At 41.7% G+C, this 18302-nt stretch overlaps 1 protein-coding gene across 1 annotated transcript in view; it reads left to right on the top strand.

Moving 5' to 3' along the window:
* traf4a (tnf receptor-associated factor 4a) overlaps window positions 1–18302 on the top strand; it is a 35664-nt gene that overhangs the window by 8513 nt on the left and 8849 nt on the right. Inside the window, exon 2 of the mRNA XM_042414083.1 lies at window positions 16963–17014. Coding sequence (XP_042270017.1) covers window positions 16963–17014 — 52 coding nt within the window. The remainder of the gene's footprint in view (window positions 1–16962; window positions 17015–18302) is intronic.

Below are 18302 nucleotides of genomic sequence, written 5' to 3'. Positions count from 1 at the left end.
GAACTCCTAAGCCTCTCGTTGACTTCCACATGTACCATGACTTCTGGTCCAAATCAGTCAGTGACCACATATATTGTCTTTTCACTCCTGACCCTAATTATGTGGTTCAGAACGACGTGAAAGTTTAGATGGTTCGGGTAATTTGTGGTTTAGAGAAAGTCTTTAAGCTGTGACTCAAATTCCATACACCTGAATCATTTGCAGTGAACAATGTCAAATTACTTGCAGTTAGACAAGTTACACGAAGAGTCATCATCGCAGGTGGTTTGGCTGCTGTCGAGAAGATTAGTTTGTGAATAACATATTGTATCTTTGTTTTTTTGTTGTTTTTGTTCTGTCAAAATTAGGACACTAATTGTGGAATTGAGATAAGTATATCTGTATTTGCTTACTAGATTAAGCTTTGAGTCTTCAGACTTGATTTTATCTTCGAACTTATGTCAGTAAAGTTCAGTCTACCCTGGATTTAAATGAAATTTAGCAGTTTATTACAACCTGGTTCTTGTTTTGATAGCTTTTGCCATTATTTCTGTCAGTTATGATACCATTGTACATTAACAGTTGAGACCATTGTTCCATTTTTTTTCCATCCACATCATTAAAAAAAAAAGTGTAAGAGAGCAAGAAACAAAAGTGGTCAGTTGATCAGGCAGTTTGTAAACAAGCAGATTAACCAGATTATCTAAACCACTTTGTTTGGAGGTAAAACCAAAGTAAGCTAGAGCTGCAACGATTAGTTGTTTAGTCGATAATAGAATAACAGTTAAAGTCTTTTTTCAAGCAAAATGCCAAACATTTGCTCTCAAATGTGAGAATTTGTCACTTTACTTTACTTACATCACCGTCAATTTAATGTTTTGGTTTTGGACTGTTGAGGATGTCACCTTTAACTCCAGGATGTTTGGATCCAGGATGGGTGTTTTTCACCATTTTCTAATGTTTTATGACCAAATGATTAATCAATTAATCATAAAAGTGATCTGCATATTAATTTATAATAAAAATGATCATTAGTTGCAGCCCTAAAGTAAGCACACATCTTCATAATAATGCTACATCAAGTACAGTAAGGTATGTCAGGGCTGAAAAGGGAATTCTATGTGTTTACAACGGACGGTTTGGGTAATAATTTAACAATTTGCCTTCTTTTTCTCTTCAAAACAAGTTATGCGGAAGATTTATTTAACACGTGTGCGATCATTGGACCATTTGTGTTTCTTGGCCCATCAAACGTCTTTTTAGTGATTTCACAGCATTCCCAGATCTCAGCTCTGTGAAATCTTGGAGAGCACAATGTTATCAAAAGCCAAAGACGTGATGGCAAGACTTGTGGAAACAAGATCCAAGTTGTAATAAACCAGAAAGTTTTCTTCAGAGTATGTACAGTTTATGTGCAGGTGATTGTGATTTTGACTGTTTATAATCTTGTGAGGTTCTTCTCCGTCAAGTTTATGTTTTGCATGGGTTGTGGGGTAAACTGCTTCTGCTGGTTATGTCTTTTAAATCAAATGACCACTAAATGAAAGCTTATATGATTAGAGTTGAGCAGCAGCAGTGTGTAGCAGCACCTATAAGAGCCAGTTATAGACATGCCTCAACTTGCCCTCCCCTATAAGAGGTTCTCTAAAATGAATCTCCCTGCCTTTTGGGCCAAACAAAGTTGGAAAACATTCCAGCTATGCAGCGGAGCACCTTGCCCCTCACACACTGAGCATGCTGGGACCAAGCCGCCAGACCCAGCCCTGCTGCTGGATCACAGCCAGTTGGCCCAGATTGGAAAAGCATGGCTAGTGCTTACACGTGCCTGGGTATGCATGCTATGTGAAAGATAAGGGTGTGTTTATCATAACGTACATGCTCTCTGCCTGTTGCCTGTTGCACCATAAAGCTCGTGAGCCCCTCCAGAAGTTTGTAATGAACGCTTATAGTTTGCTAATGACCTTTTTAGGGTTAAACGGCAGATATTTGAAGCAGTTTGTGCGTTTCCACACTCCGTCTGGCTGCGTCTTTGCTCTACTTCCTATTGTATTAATTGACTCCCCCTTCACCCCTCCCTCTCCAATCTGTTTGTCTTGTGCACAGGTCACTGAACCGGCTAGAAAGCCGGCAGACCTACTGTGCATATGCATACAGCAACACACACATGCTCAAACTCCCACAGACATTATTCCAGCCGGATGTATTTATTTTTCTGCTCGGTGTCAAACTTTTGTACCTAACTGAATCTCCAAAACAGGGTGTTTAAATAAAATCATGCTAGAAGAAAACAGAGTCAAGCCTCACAATACGAGCTGAATAAAATACTTGATCAACAGAAAATCAATTGGAAACTACTGTATTTTGATAATTTATTAAACGTCTAAGCTGTTTTTTCAAGTAAAAATACTAAATATTTACTAGTTTCAGCTTCTCATTTATGAGGATTTACAGCTTTTCTTTGTCTTAGGTGAGTAAATTTGAGTATTTTGGGGTTTTGGACTGTTGGTCAGACAAAACGAGACGTTTGAAGATGTCACATTGGGCTTCATAAAATTGTAAAGGCATTTTTTGCAATTTTCTGACATTATATAGATCAAATGATAAACTGGTTAATCAAGAACATAATCGGCAGATTAATGAAATTTTAAAAAATAAGAAAAATAATTATTAGTTTGACTTCCCACAATTATGACATCCACTTGCAATTTCCAAACTAGTAAATGAAAATAGAAAATGTTGTGAAATGATGATGCAGCAAGTTCTTTAGGTCATTTCACTGGAATTTGAGTCCACTGACAGTAATGTCATGTTATTATTCATATAGAAAGTGAACTTTACACATAATGTTTCCACTGGGGAACTTCATCTAAGGGCACAAATATGCAGCATATACCAATTTATCAATAAACACTCTGATCCTTTAGCATTTCCACCTTATCGCCCATGTCACCTTAATGTGTGAGGCTCCTGTGATACGCTGTTTGTATTATTGTCCTTAGTGACTGCTGCAGTGGCTGCTGAGCTGACAGGCAAGCATGTGAGGAATCTGGCCCTGTTCACACCTGTCATTAAAATGCATCTTGGGTGATCTGATCTCAAGTGAACACTCTAAGTACAGGTGTGAATACACTCAAGACTCATTGAGGACACATCGAGATCCAATCGCTCAGACCACATTTGGAGATTGTCTGGGCTGCATATGGTCACATTCTTTTAGTAATGTGTACGCGAATGTGTCTTGGGCCACACTGAAACACCGCCTACTCAACTGATGTTATCTGCATAAGCGGAAGTACATACTCATTCATGCACCAATGGCATCATATTAAAGTGCAAAATAACAACAGGATTTTGTGGCATCTAGCATTGAAGTTGCAGATTGCAACCAACTGAACTGAATCTGTAGAACCAGTGTTTGATTTGTCCGTTCTGGGCTACTGTAGAAACATGGCAGTGCAACATGGTGGGCTCTGTAGAAGGGAACCCGCTCCCTATGTAGATATAAAGGGCTCATTCTAAGGTAACACAACGATTCTTATTTTCAGGTGATTATATGCTAATTAAAACATACTCATGAATTCCGTTTCTGACAAGTCTGCTCCACTAGATGCCACTAAATCCTACACACTGGTCCTTTAATTTCTGGCAGGCTAGGCACGGGAAGTGCATTGCTGCCTCCCGCCGGTTAAAAAACAACAACGCATTTTGTCTTTGCAAACGGAAATGATGCATGTGTTTATTTGCACATAGAGCGGGGAAGTGAGATCCGATCACAAGTCGTCACCCGAGACGAATGTGGAGATGCGTTCTGATGCCAGGTCTGAACTGACGTACTTGGAGCTGTCCGCTTGTGATCAGATCACCCAAGATGCATGTTAATGCCAGGTGTGAACAGGGCTTCTGTGTCTGAGGTCTGAAAGGAGAGCAGCTGGGAGCGCGGCAGAGAGCGTGGGGAAGTGGGCGGCTCGCTGCCGAGGCACCTGTCTTCAGTGAAAGGCTCCTCTGTAGAGCAGAACAGGTGTCGGTAGAGCAGTTAAGCCCTTCAGTTCCAGCGTACACACTCTGAATTATAGTCATTTATCCACAGGGGCCCCATCAATGTTAAGGTCATTGCCCGGTTGCCCTCGGCCTTTCCGCCCTTTTTTTCAGCGATGAGGGCTTCCTTCCTGCCAAGACTCTTCCATCTTCCTCTCATCAGCTGGTCTGTTTACTGTGGTGGTCCTTTAACCAAACAGCTCAATGACTCTGTCAACTACACTGACTCCCTTGTGTTGTGTTTCAGGATCTCGCTCGCAGCTCATTTTCAGATATGTCAACACAGTGTAATGCTCTGAACCCCCTTCTTCCTCCGTCTGAACAGGCAAACTATTGATCCCATGAAAGGAAGTCGCTCTGTCAGGTGCATGTCCAGATGCATCATTCAGTCGACTCATTGAGGATGAAGGGGCGCTTGTTTTCTAGACTCTCTCAGCTCCATGGAAGAGTGATTGGGTGATTGTGGTGGTAGATTAACAAGTAGGACAACTCATTTAAATGTCATGTAACTATGACTGCAACCACAGATTATTTTCATATCGATTAAATTTTTAGATTACTTTGTTGATATGTTGATAAATCATTTGGTTAAAATGTCAGATAACAACAAAAAAAGGAAACCAACAAATATATCCCTATTGAAAAGCTGGAACCAGTAAATTTATGCATTTTATTCAAAAACAGTTAATCAAATATCAAAATTGTTGCAGATTATTGAACAAACAACTAAGGACATAAACACCAGGCCAATCACGGCCCCTCAGGAACTCTTCTGTTTATTTAGCTGACTTGTTGCAGAACATAATTATAAAGAAATAAACAACTCACTCACACTGCAGCAACAGCAATGCAGATGGGTGACATCTCTGTTTATTGCTATATCCTTTCTTTCTCTCTTTTTTGCTGCCGCCTCTGCTCTTTTATGCGCTGATTGAAAAATCTTGTCATTTATCTCATTGTTGCTCCCAGCAACAGGGGCAGGTTGAAGAATTCATGCTAGACGAACAATGCAGCTGAGGCGTTTTGAAACAAAGGAGGCAATTTGACGTCAGCATCTCGCCTCGCTGAACAAAGAAATTGCATCCACAAAGCAGAGAAGTGGACAACTGCAGGAGGCGCAGCTCAGAGCTGGCTCAGAATCAGTCATAAGATGGCATGTAGGGGTCCGGGGGTGGTTTTCTTTATTGTTTTTGACTTTATCTACATGTATTGTTCACAGATTCAGACTATAAGAGAAACAGGAGCCACAGCATATCTGAGATCTGATTATAGCTGCTGATAATTGATGCAGAGAGCATTGATTGTTTATTTTTCTTTTGAATTAGCGCATGTCTGTGTGTTTGCTCTCTGTCTGCCAACTGCTCCCTCTGTCTCCCTCACACACACAGACACACACACACACACACACACCTAAAAAGCCCTCACCTTCCCTCCCAGTTACCATGGACACAAAAGCACAGGACCTAAAATTGTCACCGCCAGTGATGTGCACACCTCACAGACCTGAATCAGCTTACAGACAAATCAGGAAAAGGAGCTTTTCCGCTCGCAGTTCAATGGAAATGCAAATGAGCCGGAAGCAGATTCATGTTATATAACGCTGCTTTCGTTTTGGATATCTTAGAGCAAAGTGAGGCGTCAATTTGAATACTTTTTGAAGGTAAGCAGCAGATAGGAAGTAAAGTTAAAACAAGGATGAGAGCAAAGTTTAGCAGTTTTTCTGCCTGAGAGGAACACAAGCGACTCATGACACATCAGACTCGTGGCTGCGCCTCCCTGCTCCAGGCTGTGATAACAGTGAATCATGGTGAGGCAGGTCACGGACTTTGACATGGGAAAATCCAAATCATTATCCTATCTCCATTCAGCTCCATCTTCAGCGACCTCAGACACTTTGGCAAAGTTCAAGTGAGGACCTATTGTGCTTATCGGTTTCACAGCGTTTATAACAATCAGCGAGGCTGAGTCATTGTGTTGACACATGAAACTATTTTCCACTTTTACTCTTAATGGTCGTTTAGGTTTGGATCTGCTCTCCTCCAACACTTGCTAATTAATGGATGTGTCACTGAGGGCATTGCACATATTTCCAAAGGTGTTCTTGTGGGATCGGACTAAAATAACTTCCTCACACAGCAAAGCTGATAATGGTTTACCCACACCTGCTATCTCACGCACACATAGTGGGTCAGCTGGAGAGGTGTGTGTTTGGAGTGGAATACTTATCTATGAAGGACAGGAAAGAAAAGACAGCTGGTTAATGAGAGCAGAGTTATTTTTTATGGTGTTTCCAGCACTTTGATAAAGCGCCCGTTCAAAGCGTCGGCATCACAACAGCAGCGACCTGCTAAAAAGGAACAATGGCGGATGATCCTTTTCTCCAGAGTTACATACAGAGCTGACACAAACACAGCCTATATATGGGAATGAAAGAGTGTAACAGTTAGCCTACTTTAGAAACTGGATTATTTAGTCTAAGCCTTCAGCATCTAACAAGCAAGAATGCATATATAAAATGTTTTTTTCTTACATGTAAAATGTAGGCATGATTGCACTGCATGGTATGTTTGCAGATTTTGGTGTTTCATTTCCTTTTCCGGTGTTCAGAGCGAACAGGTGCACGTTAATTAAATGATCTTTTGCCAATAAGATGTTACTGGTCGGAGGGATTATCTGCACTGCCCACCTGCTGCTGCTGCTGGTCAGAGAAGAAGGAGAGAGATGTAGAAATGGTGAAATAATCTGCTCAGTTAGTTGCTTCCAAGACCTGACATCAGATGTTATTGCTAAGTTTCAGTGTGGCCGCAAGATGCTGCAGATCCTTTGTTGTTTCCCCCCCCCCAGCTTGTTTACAGCTCACTTTTGCTCTATATATTTTCAAAGGAGTGACAGTCACACTGCAATAAAAGAATAGTTTTAATTGAAGGGTGATGAGAGCTGTGTTTCTCTGAGACTCTGTCCCCAGGGAGCTTGGATTTGCGTGCATTAAAAACAACAGTCTTCTTTGTCTCCTTGGAATTGGAGTACTCTGCCTCTGAATTGCTATAAAATGTGATTTATAATACCAGCATCCAAAGCAGTGGCGCGTCCTTCCCGCTTCTGGTGCTCATGTGTCTATAGGTGCTGCACGCCCTCCTAGTGAGCGACATCATGAAACTTTACCTCTAAGTGGCCTCTGATTGATGTCTTGCCTCTGGTGGCCAAGCATGGAGTAAATTCACTTGAAAGAGAAACTGTCCCTCTTGGCTTCTGGGTGAAACAGATCTTGGCTGTTTTGGAACTCGTAAAACAAACCCCATGGAGAGCAAAAGGTCATTATGCAGGAATAATGTGCTGTTAAAGCCAGCTAACAAGCCATATTGGCATATTCCTCTTCATTCTTCCACAGGACCTGAGACCGTCTGTTGAAGTCGACACTCAGTTCACGCTGAAATCCACAGCGCTCAATTCAGGCGATGGATAGTGAATTATCCTACTATGTGATGACCTCATACATGGCGTTTTAATTGGTTAAAGGAGCATGAAACCTCTGGATGGAAAATCCTTTTTTTAATTTTAATGGCTTTTTAACACAAGCGCCTTGTGGGATTTTGTGTCAGGATTGATTTTTTTCATTATTACTGTGAGGGAGGAGAGTAGAAACACTTCACTAAAAACTCCAGTCTAGTCTTGACTGATGGAGGTTTCATATTTCAAGATAGCACCTCTGAGCAGAAACTCTTCTGCCATTCGAATGTTAAGTGAATTTATGTAAAAGACTGAGCCATCTGTTATGTATCCTAACTAATCAGAGAAAGTCTGTTAAAAGTGAAATGCTTTATGGATGCTATATGATGATATAATCAATACTTATCTCTGGATTTACAGGACATGAACCTCCTAACCTCCTTATCAACTAACCATGTTAGATATTCTGAACAATCATTAGTTCAGTCACAAGTTTATAATTAGGTACCTAAAGGAATATAAGCTTATTTGCTTTCTTGCAGAGAGTTAGGTGAGAAGATCGATGCCACTTTTATATGTAAGTGTGAAGCTACAGTCTGCAGCCGGCTAGCTTAGCTTAGCACAAAGACTGGAAACGGGGGCCTGCTTTAAGTTTTAAACAGCATGTTCAGATAAAATATATGGTTATGAAAAATCAGTGACAAGGAATTTGTGTAAATTCAGAGCTGAAGATAGTGAAAATTACCTCAAACTAAACACCTGCACAACTTACTATTTTCCTACACACATTATTATTGAAGAATTCACACACTGATTGAAAATGCATAACATCAGTTTTCTCTTATTTTGATAGACGGCTCATACAATAGCCTGAAGCGCGCTGCTGCTTCCACACTTAATCTGTATTAGTGCTGCAATTTCATGCTGTGCTTCTTGATGATGGTGACTCCAATTGCTGATTCATTAATGCCGTTTGAAGGAAAGATGAGGCGACTGTGTCTACTACTGTTTTTCCAAGGCCATATGCATACAGTTGGCAGGAAGCTCTCCTTTTAATAGGCCAGGCAATGCCTTGGCAATCTCAGAACCCCTCCGTCCAGTGTAGAAATTCCACAGGATTAGTGTGGCAGCGCCGCAGCTCCTCGAAGCCAGCCGCCGTCGCTGCAAAGCGCCCTTTTGAGCAGAAATCTGCCCTATGAAGCCGAGCTAAAATTAGATCAGCCATTTGTGATTAAAACAGCTAAAATTCACACGTGCCTGGAGGGAAAAATAGCATGTAACTGCCTCCATTTGGGCTAAGTTGCTAGATAACAGTTGATCACTCTCTTGTTCTTTAGCAGCTCGTGAGTCTTTGCAAATGAGTGACAGTGGGTAGTAAAATGGAAAGTGGGGCGTTTCACACCTACAGCAACCTTGACAGCAGCTTTTAGCACTTTTTCACAGACCAGTAGGTCCTTCTCACATGTGCGACATGTTAAAGCTCAGGACTTTCATTGATCTCCGGGCGCAGTCCTCCACCCACCCTGCCCCTCCACAAACCGCCCTTCAACCAGATCAAAAGCAAAGCATCTCCTTTCAAGCCTTCCTTTCCTTTCATGTACGCAGTGCAGGCCCTCGTGCATGCGGGTACGCCTCCGTTATGGTGGTCTCGATTTTTTCACTATGCGTACTCTGCCTCGGCTGCGTGGGTGAGGGTGACTGCACTCATGCATGCATGAGCTCAGCTCCCGGTACAATTGATGGGACAGATTTCTCTTCTCAACCCCCCCCCCAACCTGCGCCCAGATCAGCAGCAGTTAATGAAAGTGGATTGATTTTCCTTTACCTCCTGCATACAGCGTATAATCTGGCGGATGAAATCGACCAGGAAAACAAAAGATCCTACAGCATTCTATTACATTTGCTGTTTTATTTATTTGATTGCCTGCCAAGCACAGTAGAAAACAATCTGTGTAGGTATGGATATGCATAACTGAGAATGAAATTCATATAATTTTAACCAGCTCTTGCAACAGGATGTTAAAGGACTAGTTTAACATTTTGGGAAGTACACTTATTTTCTCTCTTACGGAGAGTTAGATGAGAAGATTCAGACCACTCTCACGTTTGTACTGTAAATTTGAAGATACAGCCAGCAGCTGGTTAGCTTAGCTTAGCACAAAGACTGGAAAAAAGTTGGCTAATTAACATGTTTGTTTACACCTTGTTTTTTGTACAGATTAAACAAATGAGATATGACATGTTGATTAGTGAGCTTTAGAGGTTTTGGTTGGCTGATTTTGATACCCTTGCAATGAGCCGGGCTAGCTGTTTCCCCCCATTTTCAGTCTTTATGCTAAGCTAAGCTAACCAGCTTCCGGCGGTAGCTTCATATTTGCTTCACAGTCTTCTCTCATTTAACTCGCGGTAAGAAAACAAGTAACTGTATGTCCCAACATTTCGAACTATTCCTCTGAACTCATAATATCATAGGTGCAAGTTTGGAGGAAGTCAAAACTTGACGGCTGTAAATTCTTGAAGTTAACAGAAACAAACTGTCAGTAAAAGAGCAGGATTAGCATTTCATTTGTTATAACCCCCCCCTCTCCGATAAAGACTCCATGTCAAAGCCCGATCACTCTGATGGAAAGAGACAGTGCGAGGGATTATAAATACTTGTAAGCGCTGTCTCCCCTCCTCACACACTTAAGGATGGATTATGGCATCTTGCAAGCTTGCGCTCAGCCTGCAGATGGCTGCTCCTCCTCCCTCTGACCCTCCCTCCATCTATTCATCCATCCTTCCTTCCTTCCTCTTCCTCCCGCTCTGTTTTTGTAGCCAGCTTGTCTTTAGCTATCATAGTGTGTCTAAGCTGCACCTCTGGCAATTCGATGAGTCATCGCCTAATTGCTCACAAATTCAAAGTGACTGTCTGATTTCGCCTCTCAAGCGTCTCAGAGACACTTTTATAATCACGCAGCAAATATTTCCACCCAGGACACGAAGATCTGCTTTCAGGAAATAAAAACATAAAAGTGCAATAATTCTGTTCCCGTTCATGTAAGAAAAGCTACCTAGCCTATATCCTTGGTCTGTTTTGGTGACCTCATCAATAATGGGAAATTCAAGGATTATTGCACAAATTATGTTGATGCAAGGTCCTCTATTAACTCTATTAACAGTTTTCTTAGGTTTTTAATTTGCCTTATTATTGCGGAAAATAGAAAAGTGCTGCTCTGAATACAATTTATTGTGTTAAAATATAAATAAACTCAATCAGAGCCCTTGAACAACATGCAGTGCTCGATAATATTTTTCTTTATCTGCAGCCAGTGTGACTGCAAAGCTGACATTTAAGAAAAGCAAATTGAGATTTTGCTAACCTTTGAACACTTTTATAGCCGTGTGAACTCACTCACAGATGGCTTGTCCTCACAAATGCCAGCACAGTGAGGTGAACTGCAAGGAGAAATGAATATCATTACATAAGTGATGACGGCATGAGGAAAGGATGGCCTCAGGTGTCCTCACAGTCAGGATCTACAGTGTTTGTGTGGTCCTGAAATCATCTCTGCGTAGGAATGTTTCAAAAGAGTGGAAATAGAATCCCGCTAGCATAAAGATCTACTTTCTTTTGTTCTCGTTTTGTAGATAGTTCAGTCTAGCACATAGTAAAACCATCCTTTTAATGGTTTTTCTATCTTGGTCCACATTTGGTCCCAGTGAGTGTGTTACATGGGGTGCTGGAGATGAAGCCAGGGAAACAGGCCAGACATCCACCCACACACACACATACACGCTCTCTCTCGTAGTAGTGCCTTTCCTCCACTTGCATCATTTTTTTCCTGCTTTGGCAAAGCAACACAACAAAAATAGTATTTTTCTGGATAAGAAAGCATAAAATATAGATTTTAAACTATACTTAAAAGTTTAGCTGTGCTTGATTTATTTGAATGTGTGTAATCACCATTTGAAGCAGTTTAATTTTCCGCCTGTCTTTTTAGGGTTGTCTGACACTGAGTCAGAAGTAATTTATTTCTGTCTTGTTGATGACCATGACCTGCAGACTGTCAGCCATTGTTACTTCATATGAAACAGCTGCCAGTGGCTGTTAGTGACCAGCAGAGGAAGTCAGATTGGATTTTACAGTACAGGTGTCATATTCTCGAACAACGTGTTACTACTAAACTCAAGAAACAGGTTCCTGAAATCAATCAAAAACATGACTGCAAAAATAGATTTAAGGGGAAAATGTCCTATTCACACCGGACTAGAGTTAACATGTCATTTAAGGATTTATCCCTGTCTTTTGTGCTTTTTAGAGCATTCATATGAAGTATTACAGCCAAATTTATAGACTTTCTAATGGCTCCTTGGCCAAAAATGGCTAGCTGCAAATTACTGAAACGCTAAATCACTCTGGACTAATATTCAATATTGGTGAAATATGGTTAGTAATTAATGGCAGAATTTGTGCTTTACGAATTAAGGACAGAGCAGATTGGAACACGATTAAGCACAAGGACGACCTCTATAAATTCAATGAAATTACAGAAGGATGGTACGTAATACTGGTCCTATAAAATAGGAAAAAAAACGCCTTTTTAGTCTTTCTTCCAGCAGGATTTGGTATGTAATTTATTTATTTTTAAAGGGTATGTTGCTAAAGTTAGCCAAATTAGGTGGATGAAGACTGAGATTTTATATTTAGATTTTTTTAATCAATAGATGTTACCGAAAACAACCAATTTCAAGTGTGGATTACTGAAGATATTTATAAGTCCTCACACTTTGGATAATGATATTTGCCAAAATCTTCTAGTCGAATCATTGTGTAATAAGATGTCTCGGCTTGTTTGTTGATATTAGCATTACCTTCTTATTAGAAATGGCAGACGAGAATGTCAACACAAACGTCAGATGGCCTAAGCACAATATAATCTCTAGCAAACTACAGGTTTGGACAGCTTATCCTGCAGGTATTAAAATCCCACACAAGGAGCTGTCACGGCGTCATTCTGTGTGGATTTCCCTGTGAAGGAGCAGTCGATCCACCTGTGGGCCGGCGTGTCATCACACTGTGAAAGTAGGAGCTACTCCTCCCTTTTCAGACAAATGAAAGGGCTGCAGAGAGCTCGGCTGAAAGCCAAATCAGCCGTGGGCGAAGGGAGCTCTGTCCTCACGGTGTATCAGGTTCCGCAGGTGGAAACAGCACCCGGCTCCAGCCCCGTCACTCGACCTCATTTATGGGCCTCTTTAGTCAGCGCTGACTGCTCACATGAGGGCGTTAATCCAGCTAGTCATGAGGATGAGAGGTAGAGCATCTGCAGGCCAAACACCTTCTGCAGCTTCTATAGTCCAACTAAATAACTTATAACTTCATTCATACTGTGGATCTGTGGAAATATACTATTGTACCGCAATGCAAGACACAAAAGAAATAGAGGAGCCACTCACAGGCGACTCCTCTATTTTCATTTGGAACAAATTAAAGCAATTTGTGGATTGTGGTGAGACAGCCCAAGAGACATCTTGGAAAACATAAAAAATAAACCATTAAATCCTTGGGAAAACATTTAGCTTTCTCTTTGTGCAGTTTCCAAAATGAAAGTGGCAGTAGCCGTTCAAAGTCACAGTTTGATTGATGTCCGTCTGCACATGTCATGTATCATTTTGACATCAACACAAAACAGCAAAGTCCATGAATGTCTTCCATACTAAGTGCCAGTTTGCACTTCGTAGGCTTCTACATTTAGTATACTATGCATATTAGGAGTTTATACAATATGGTGGGAAAAAGATCTGCCTCTTTTTTTTGTCTTGTGGTGTCTTTTTCATATTCATGAAGGCAAATGATCACATGAGATGCTCCCAGAAAAGCTACAGTTCAGTGTGACAGTAGAAAAAAAAAACAGCTCTCTATAACATAAACTAAACTGTACAATGTCTTTTTATTATAGCTGAAAAAAGTTGGCTTGGAAGGAGGAAGTCATGACTACACACAGTCCTATACACACAAACTCAAAACCAGATGGATTTGGGGGATTATAGGAACTCTATCTGAGATAAAACAAAATTCCTGTTTTCTCCCAACTTCCTGCGAGGAGAAGCAGGGAATCTAGTTTCAGCTGTGAGAGCGAAAGGCTGTTCAGAGGGCACTAGAGGAATTTAAGGTTTTGTTTGTATATATAAAAGTTAAGCCTAGTTATAACTTGAAAAGATAAAAAGGGTTTAGCGCAAGGATGAACATAAAAGCTTGTAGTGAGGTCCGGCCGGAGATAAATCAAGGTTCCCGATGCTATCTGAGTACATGAGAAAATACCTTGTGTGACAGAGGTCTGTTTAGAGTGTTAATGTGCCACAGACGTGCGCTCTCCAAAGCCCTCATGCTTTTGATTTAGTTTGTTTAGTGTGTCCCAACAGCCCTGCCCGCTACACTGGCAAACACAAGGAGGTTTGTTTAGGAGTCTCTCTGTTAGTCAATATTGAGCAGGTTTCAAGGTTACTCTGTGGTCAGAAGACCTGGTTTGTGAGGAGGCGGGCTGTCAGCAACATGTCCTCTCTGTGTGGCCTGCAGGCTGGTCGCTGTCGCTTGAAAAACGCTCCCCCTCTTCTGCGCCGGTGAGATTAAACCTGAGGGATTTGTACCTCTCACCGTCTGCCTGTCAGGGGCTGCGCGCAGAGTGACGAAGCATGTTGTGACGGCTGTCCTTGTGGTATCAGCTGGATGAATGGATGGCTGTTTAATCTGCACCTGAAAAGAAGATTTGAGGCCAGGGGGTAGAGGGGGGCAATTAGTGGAGAGGGGGATTTAGGGTTCAAGGCAATGATGGGTGGACTTGTGGGTGCATTTCACCTGCAGAGTGGAGTTTTTTTTCAGTGAATTTTAAGGTGATTTAAACATGTTCATCTGTGCAACAGAGCAGCTGCAGAGCCTCGCCTGCTCTCACGGTATGAGTGGACAGAAGTAGGCAATGAAATTTTAATGAGGTGATTGTATTATACTGCATGCTGTTCGGTCTTAAGCTACTCCCCTGTGGCATCCCGACACGACTCTGGAACACTTGTTTATCAGTCTCTCACCCTGGATGTTCATTGACTAGGGCATGAACTGCGGTCAGAGAGCTGTGGCAGGAAAACATTTGTGTGAAACTTGTTTTTAAACAGGCCAGGTGTTTGTCAGGTGCAAGTTCCCACTTGCAAGGATGTACACAAAGGAGTTTTCCTTGTGGGATTTGTGTGACAGTTATATTTATTCTTCAATAACTGCAACACAGCTTCCACTAACAACTAACGGCATTATTGATGAATCTTTCTATAATTTTTACGAGTTGTCGATTAATTGTTTAGTCCATGAAATGTCAATGAAATAGTGAAAAATGCCCGTCAGAGCCCGAGGTGATGTCTTCAAATTGCTTGTTTTGTGATATTGAGATTTTTTGTCATGCTGCCCTCAACTAGTCAGAGAAATTGCAAGTCAGAGAGGATGGATGGAGTTGAACTGGGGCTGTGTTACACATCGGTCCTACCTTTCACTGCTAATGTGCTGTCACAAAGCGGCAGTGAGTTCGATTCACAAGCGGGCGAGTGAGTCGAGCGGTATTATCAGCAGTGGGCCCAAACACATGAATGTGTGGCTGCGGGTCCTTCTCTGCGACCAGGGGAGGAATTATCCTGACAGTCCGTGACTAGGCTCTTTTCGCCTGTCTGCCTCTCTGTGCGTCAGATACAGGGCCCGAGCTGGACGGGGCCTCTGGCTGTACCCTGCCTGCACCTACATCACCCATGTCCAGAGCTGAGAGCCTGTCGCTTCCCATTTCTTCTCACTGCGTGGTTGTGGGACAGTCAGCGCTCCTTATACTCTTGACTTCTCCCTCCAAAGCGTGAGATGATTCCTTGGTGATGGCGATGAGTTCTGTAAATGATTTCACACTACACACGAGATGCTGACTGGGCTCTCCTAGCCTCTAATCGATTGACCCTATTTTAGAGCCCGTTGTGGCTTGTTAATTGGTCTCCAGCTCCCTGCTGACACAGTGACCCTAATGGAGGAGAATTACTGCTGTCTCGTCATGCATTAACCTCCCTCCTCCACCCCCCTTCATCTCCCGCCCTCTCCATCCTAACCTCTGCTCCCATCCCCCCTCCCTTCAGCACACTCCCTGGCTTCATAGCAGCTGGGTAGACGGGGTGAAGCGCACATGCACTCCCATCCTGTCACATGTCCCTTTGCCTCTGGGAGCCACGGTCAGGTGACACTGCAGCCAACCAAATTAAAGCACCAAGAGGCAAACAGTTACTGTTTGCACACTGTTGTCCCTTAATTAGTTTAAACATAATTTAGGCATGGTGGAGGTCATGAGAGGTTTCTTTCACAGGAGGTCAGATCAAGCTTTAGGGCTTGTGCCTTATGAACAAAACATGTTTCTGTAGCTTCTGTAGATTTCATGTGAAAAACAAATCTTTACAAAAAAAAATGCAGTTAAACTCTGTCAGTGTGTTATACCTGAAAATGAAGACAGTCTCTGATCCAGAACAGCAGGGGGGCTCCAGACAATCGCGACACCGCTGACATTTCAAGAGATCAGCCACCGATTGCCTTTTCTGTAGCCTCTGTGAGTCTGGATTGGTTTTCTGTGCAGCTGTGAGCCTAAATTCTGTGTAGCAGCTCACCCCTAGTGGCTGCTGCCTCCATTATTTACAAGAGTGAATATTTCATGATGACATCAGGGTGGGGATGTTGGGAGAGGGCTGCCCTAATGAGCCGTGGCAACCGACTCATCTCGCCCTAAAACAGGCCAGCGAGATCTTATTTTTGGGGGGTTTAAGTGCTGCAGGAGAAAAGTGAGGAAAGAACAAAAACTTGTCTCACACTAGCAAATCAGCAAAATTGTCGTTTCTTTCCTGAGGAAAAGCCTCCAGCATGAAGGCGAGGTTTATGCTTCTTTACTCTCCAGCAGAACCCTGTTAAAAATTTGCACATTGTTATCGAGAAAATTAAACACTCGCTCTAAACTGTGAGAGAAGAAGTAAAAGAAATCCTCAGTCATGCCTTTATGTGCTATAGATAAACAGATCAGGCTCCAATTTGTAGTTTTGTCCTCTGTAGTAATAAAAATCTGTGCAGACGTATCCTCTAAGGGGGGAGAAGATGAAAGAGCCAATGTCATTAAAGCCAGTGGCTCAAAGATCTGACTTTATTGTGCAATGTGTGTATATGGGAGTGTGTGTTTGAACATTTGTAAAGTGTGATGAATCAGAGGACTTTTAAGATTAAGAATGCATTTGAAGAGACAGAATAAAACTGAGGGCAATGCCGCACTGCTCTCGCAGACTGTCAATGAAGTGCCTTTTAGCTCAAGTCGTTCTCAGTCAGGGTCAGTGTTAGTAACACAGCTGAATGTGATTTAAAAATGGCTGATTGTCCTTGTCGAGATGCTTGTAAACACTTTTTGTCTGCGGTCTCCTTGTATCCTGAGCAATTTATATTAATAACAAAACTTTTCTGCTGTTTTGTTGCAGTGAGGGTGTCTTCAAGTGTCCAGAGGATCAGCTGCCATTGGACTATGCCAAGGTAGGACTGACAGTCTCACGCCGTCATTCACAGACACAAATGAAATGAAGGCAATTATTTTGATATTTGACTAATCGTTTGTTATTTTACAAGCAACTATGTCAAATATTTCCTGCTTCCAGCTTCCCAAATATGAAGATTTGATGGTTTTCTTTGTTATATATGATTATATATGATGAATGTAAAAGTAGACACAGAATAAAACAACAAAAAATTGAGGAGAACACAAAAAATGAAGCCAAAACGGGTTAAAAACATGGTTGAAATTCAAGTAAAGGTTTCTATAAAAGTGGGTATGGAGAGGGGATTTTAAAATATGTTACAGATTTGGCAGAAATGACAGAAACATAGTTAACATACAGGTGCTGTAAAAATGTAAAACTTGTGTGCACCGGTCCAACCAGGAAAAAATGCAAATCAGAGACGAGACGGGCAGCTCAGATAATGACATTAGATCTAAATATAGGTGAGATATGAGATGCAAATTGCCAGACTTTAAGAGAAAAACAACTTCAGGATGGTGACTTTTACAATTTAAAAAACAAACAAAAAAAAACAAAAACTGAACATTTAAATCTCTGGGAAACATGGCAGCAATAATCCTCGTCTTAACCAAAAGTCAGAGGTTGCGTTGAGGGAAAGCAGACGGTTCAGTGTATCAGATATGCAGGGGATAATTTATTATTACCGCAGAGTTTTTCCCCCTAAATCTCTCTCAGTCCACAGAAAGAAAACTGTATCCAAATGTCAGTTGAACAGTTTTTTTCTCTTTGTTTTCTTTTAGAGGTGGTTAAAGCTCCAGTACAGAACCTTTACATATAAATGATCGTCCGTTACCTTCAAAGCCTTGCCAAACGAGTTCACACAATGCTGATTAAGCCTATTACTGCCAGATAAATCTCTCTCTATTTTACAGTATACCAGAGTTTCGGGTTTGACATTCATTCTTGCTGGCTGGATGAATGTATACTGCGCATGCTCTATGGGCAGAGCATGCGCAGTATGCATGCTTAGCCGGCTAACTTCCGGTTAGCACTCTGCTAACTTGAATGTAGATAAAATAATTTAATCATTCGGCTCTTCTAGACTTTCTGAATGTTATCGGACTGAATGGATCAAATTCTGATGGTGGAACGAGTCATTTTGAAGGCTTTGTGTGACGCTCGAAACAATTAATCCACCGTTTTACAGCCAGATTGTGCATGAGGTCAAAAAAGATAGTGGCTAACTGTATTCAGATTCAGAGGATGTCTCTCACACATGATATCTCCATTGTTAAGTGAAAGAG

This window comes from Thunnus maccoyii, chromosome 6, assembly GCF_910596095.1.
Source record: "Thunnus maccoyii chromosome 6, fThuMac1.1, whole genome shotgun sequence".
Lineage (NCBI taxonomy): Eukaryota > Metazoa > Chordata > Actinopteri > Scombriformes > Scombridae > Thunnus > Thunnus maccoyii.
This window is presented reverse-complemented; position numbering and strand designations above follow the sequence as displayed.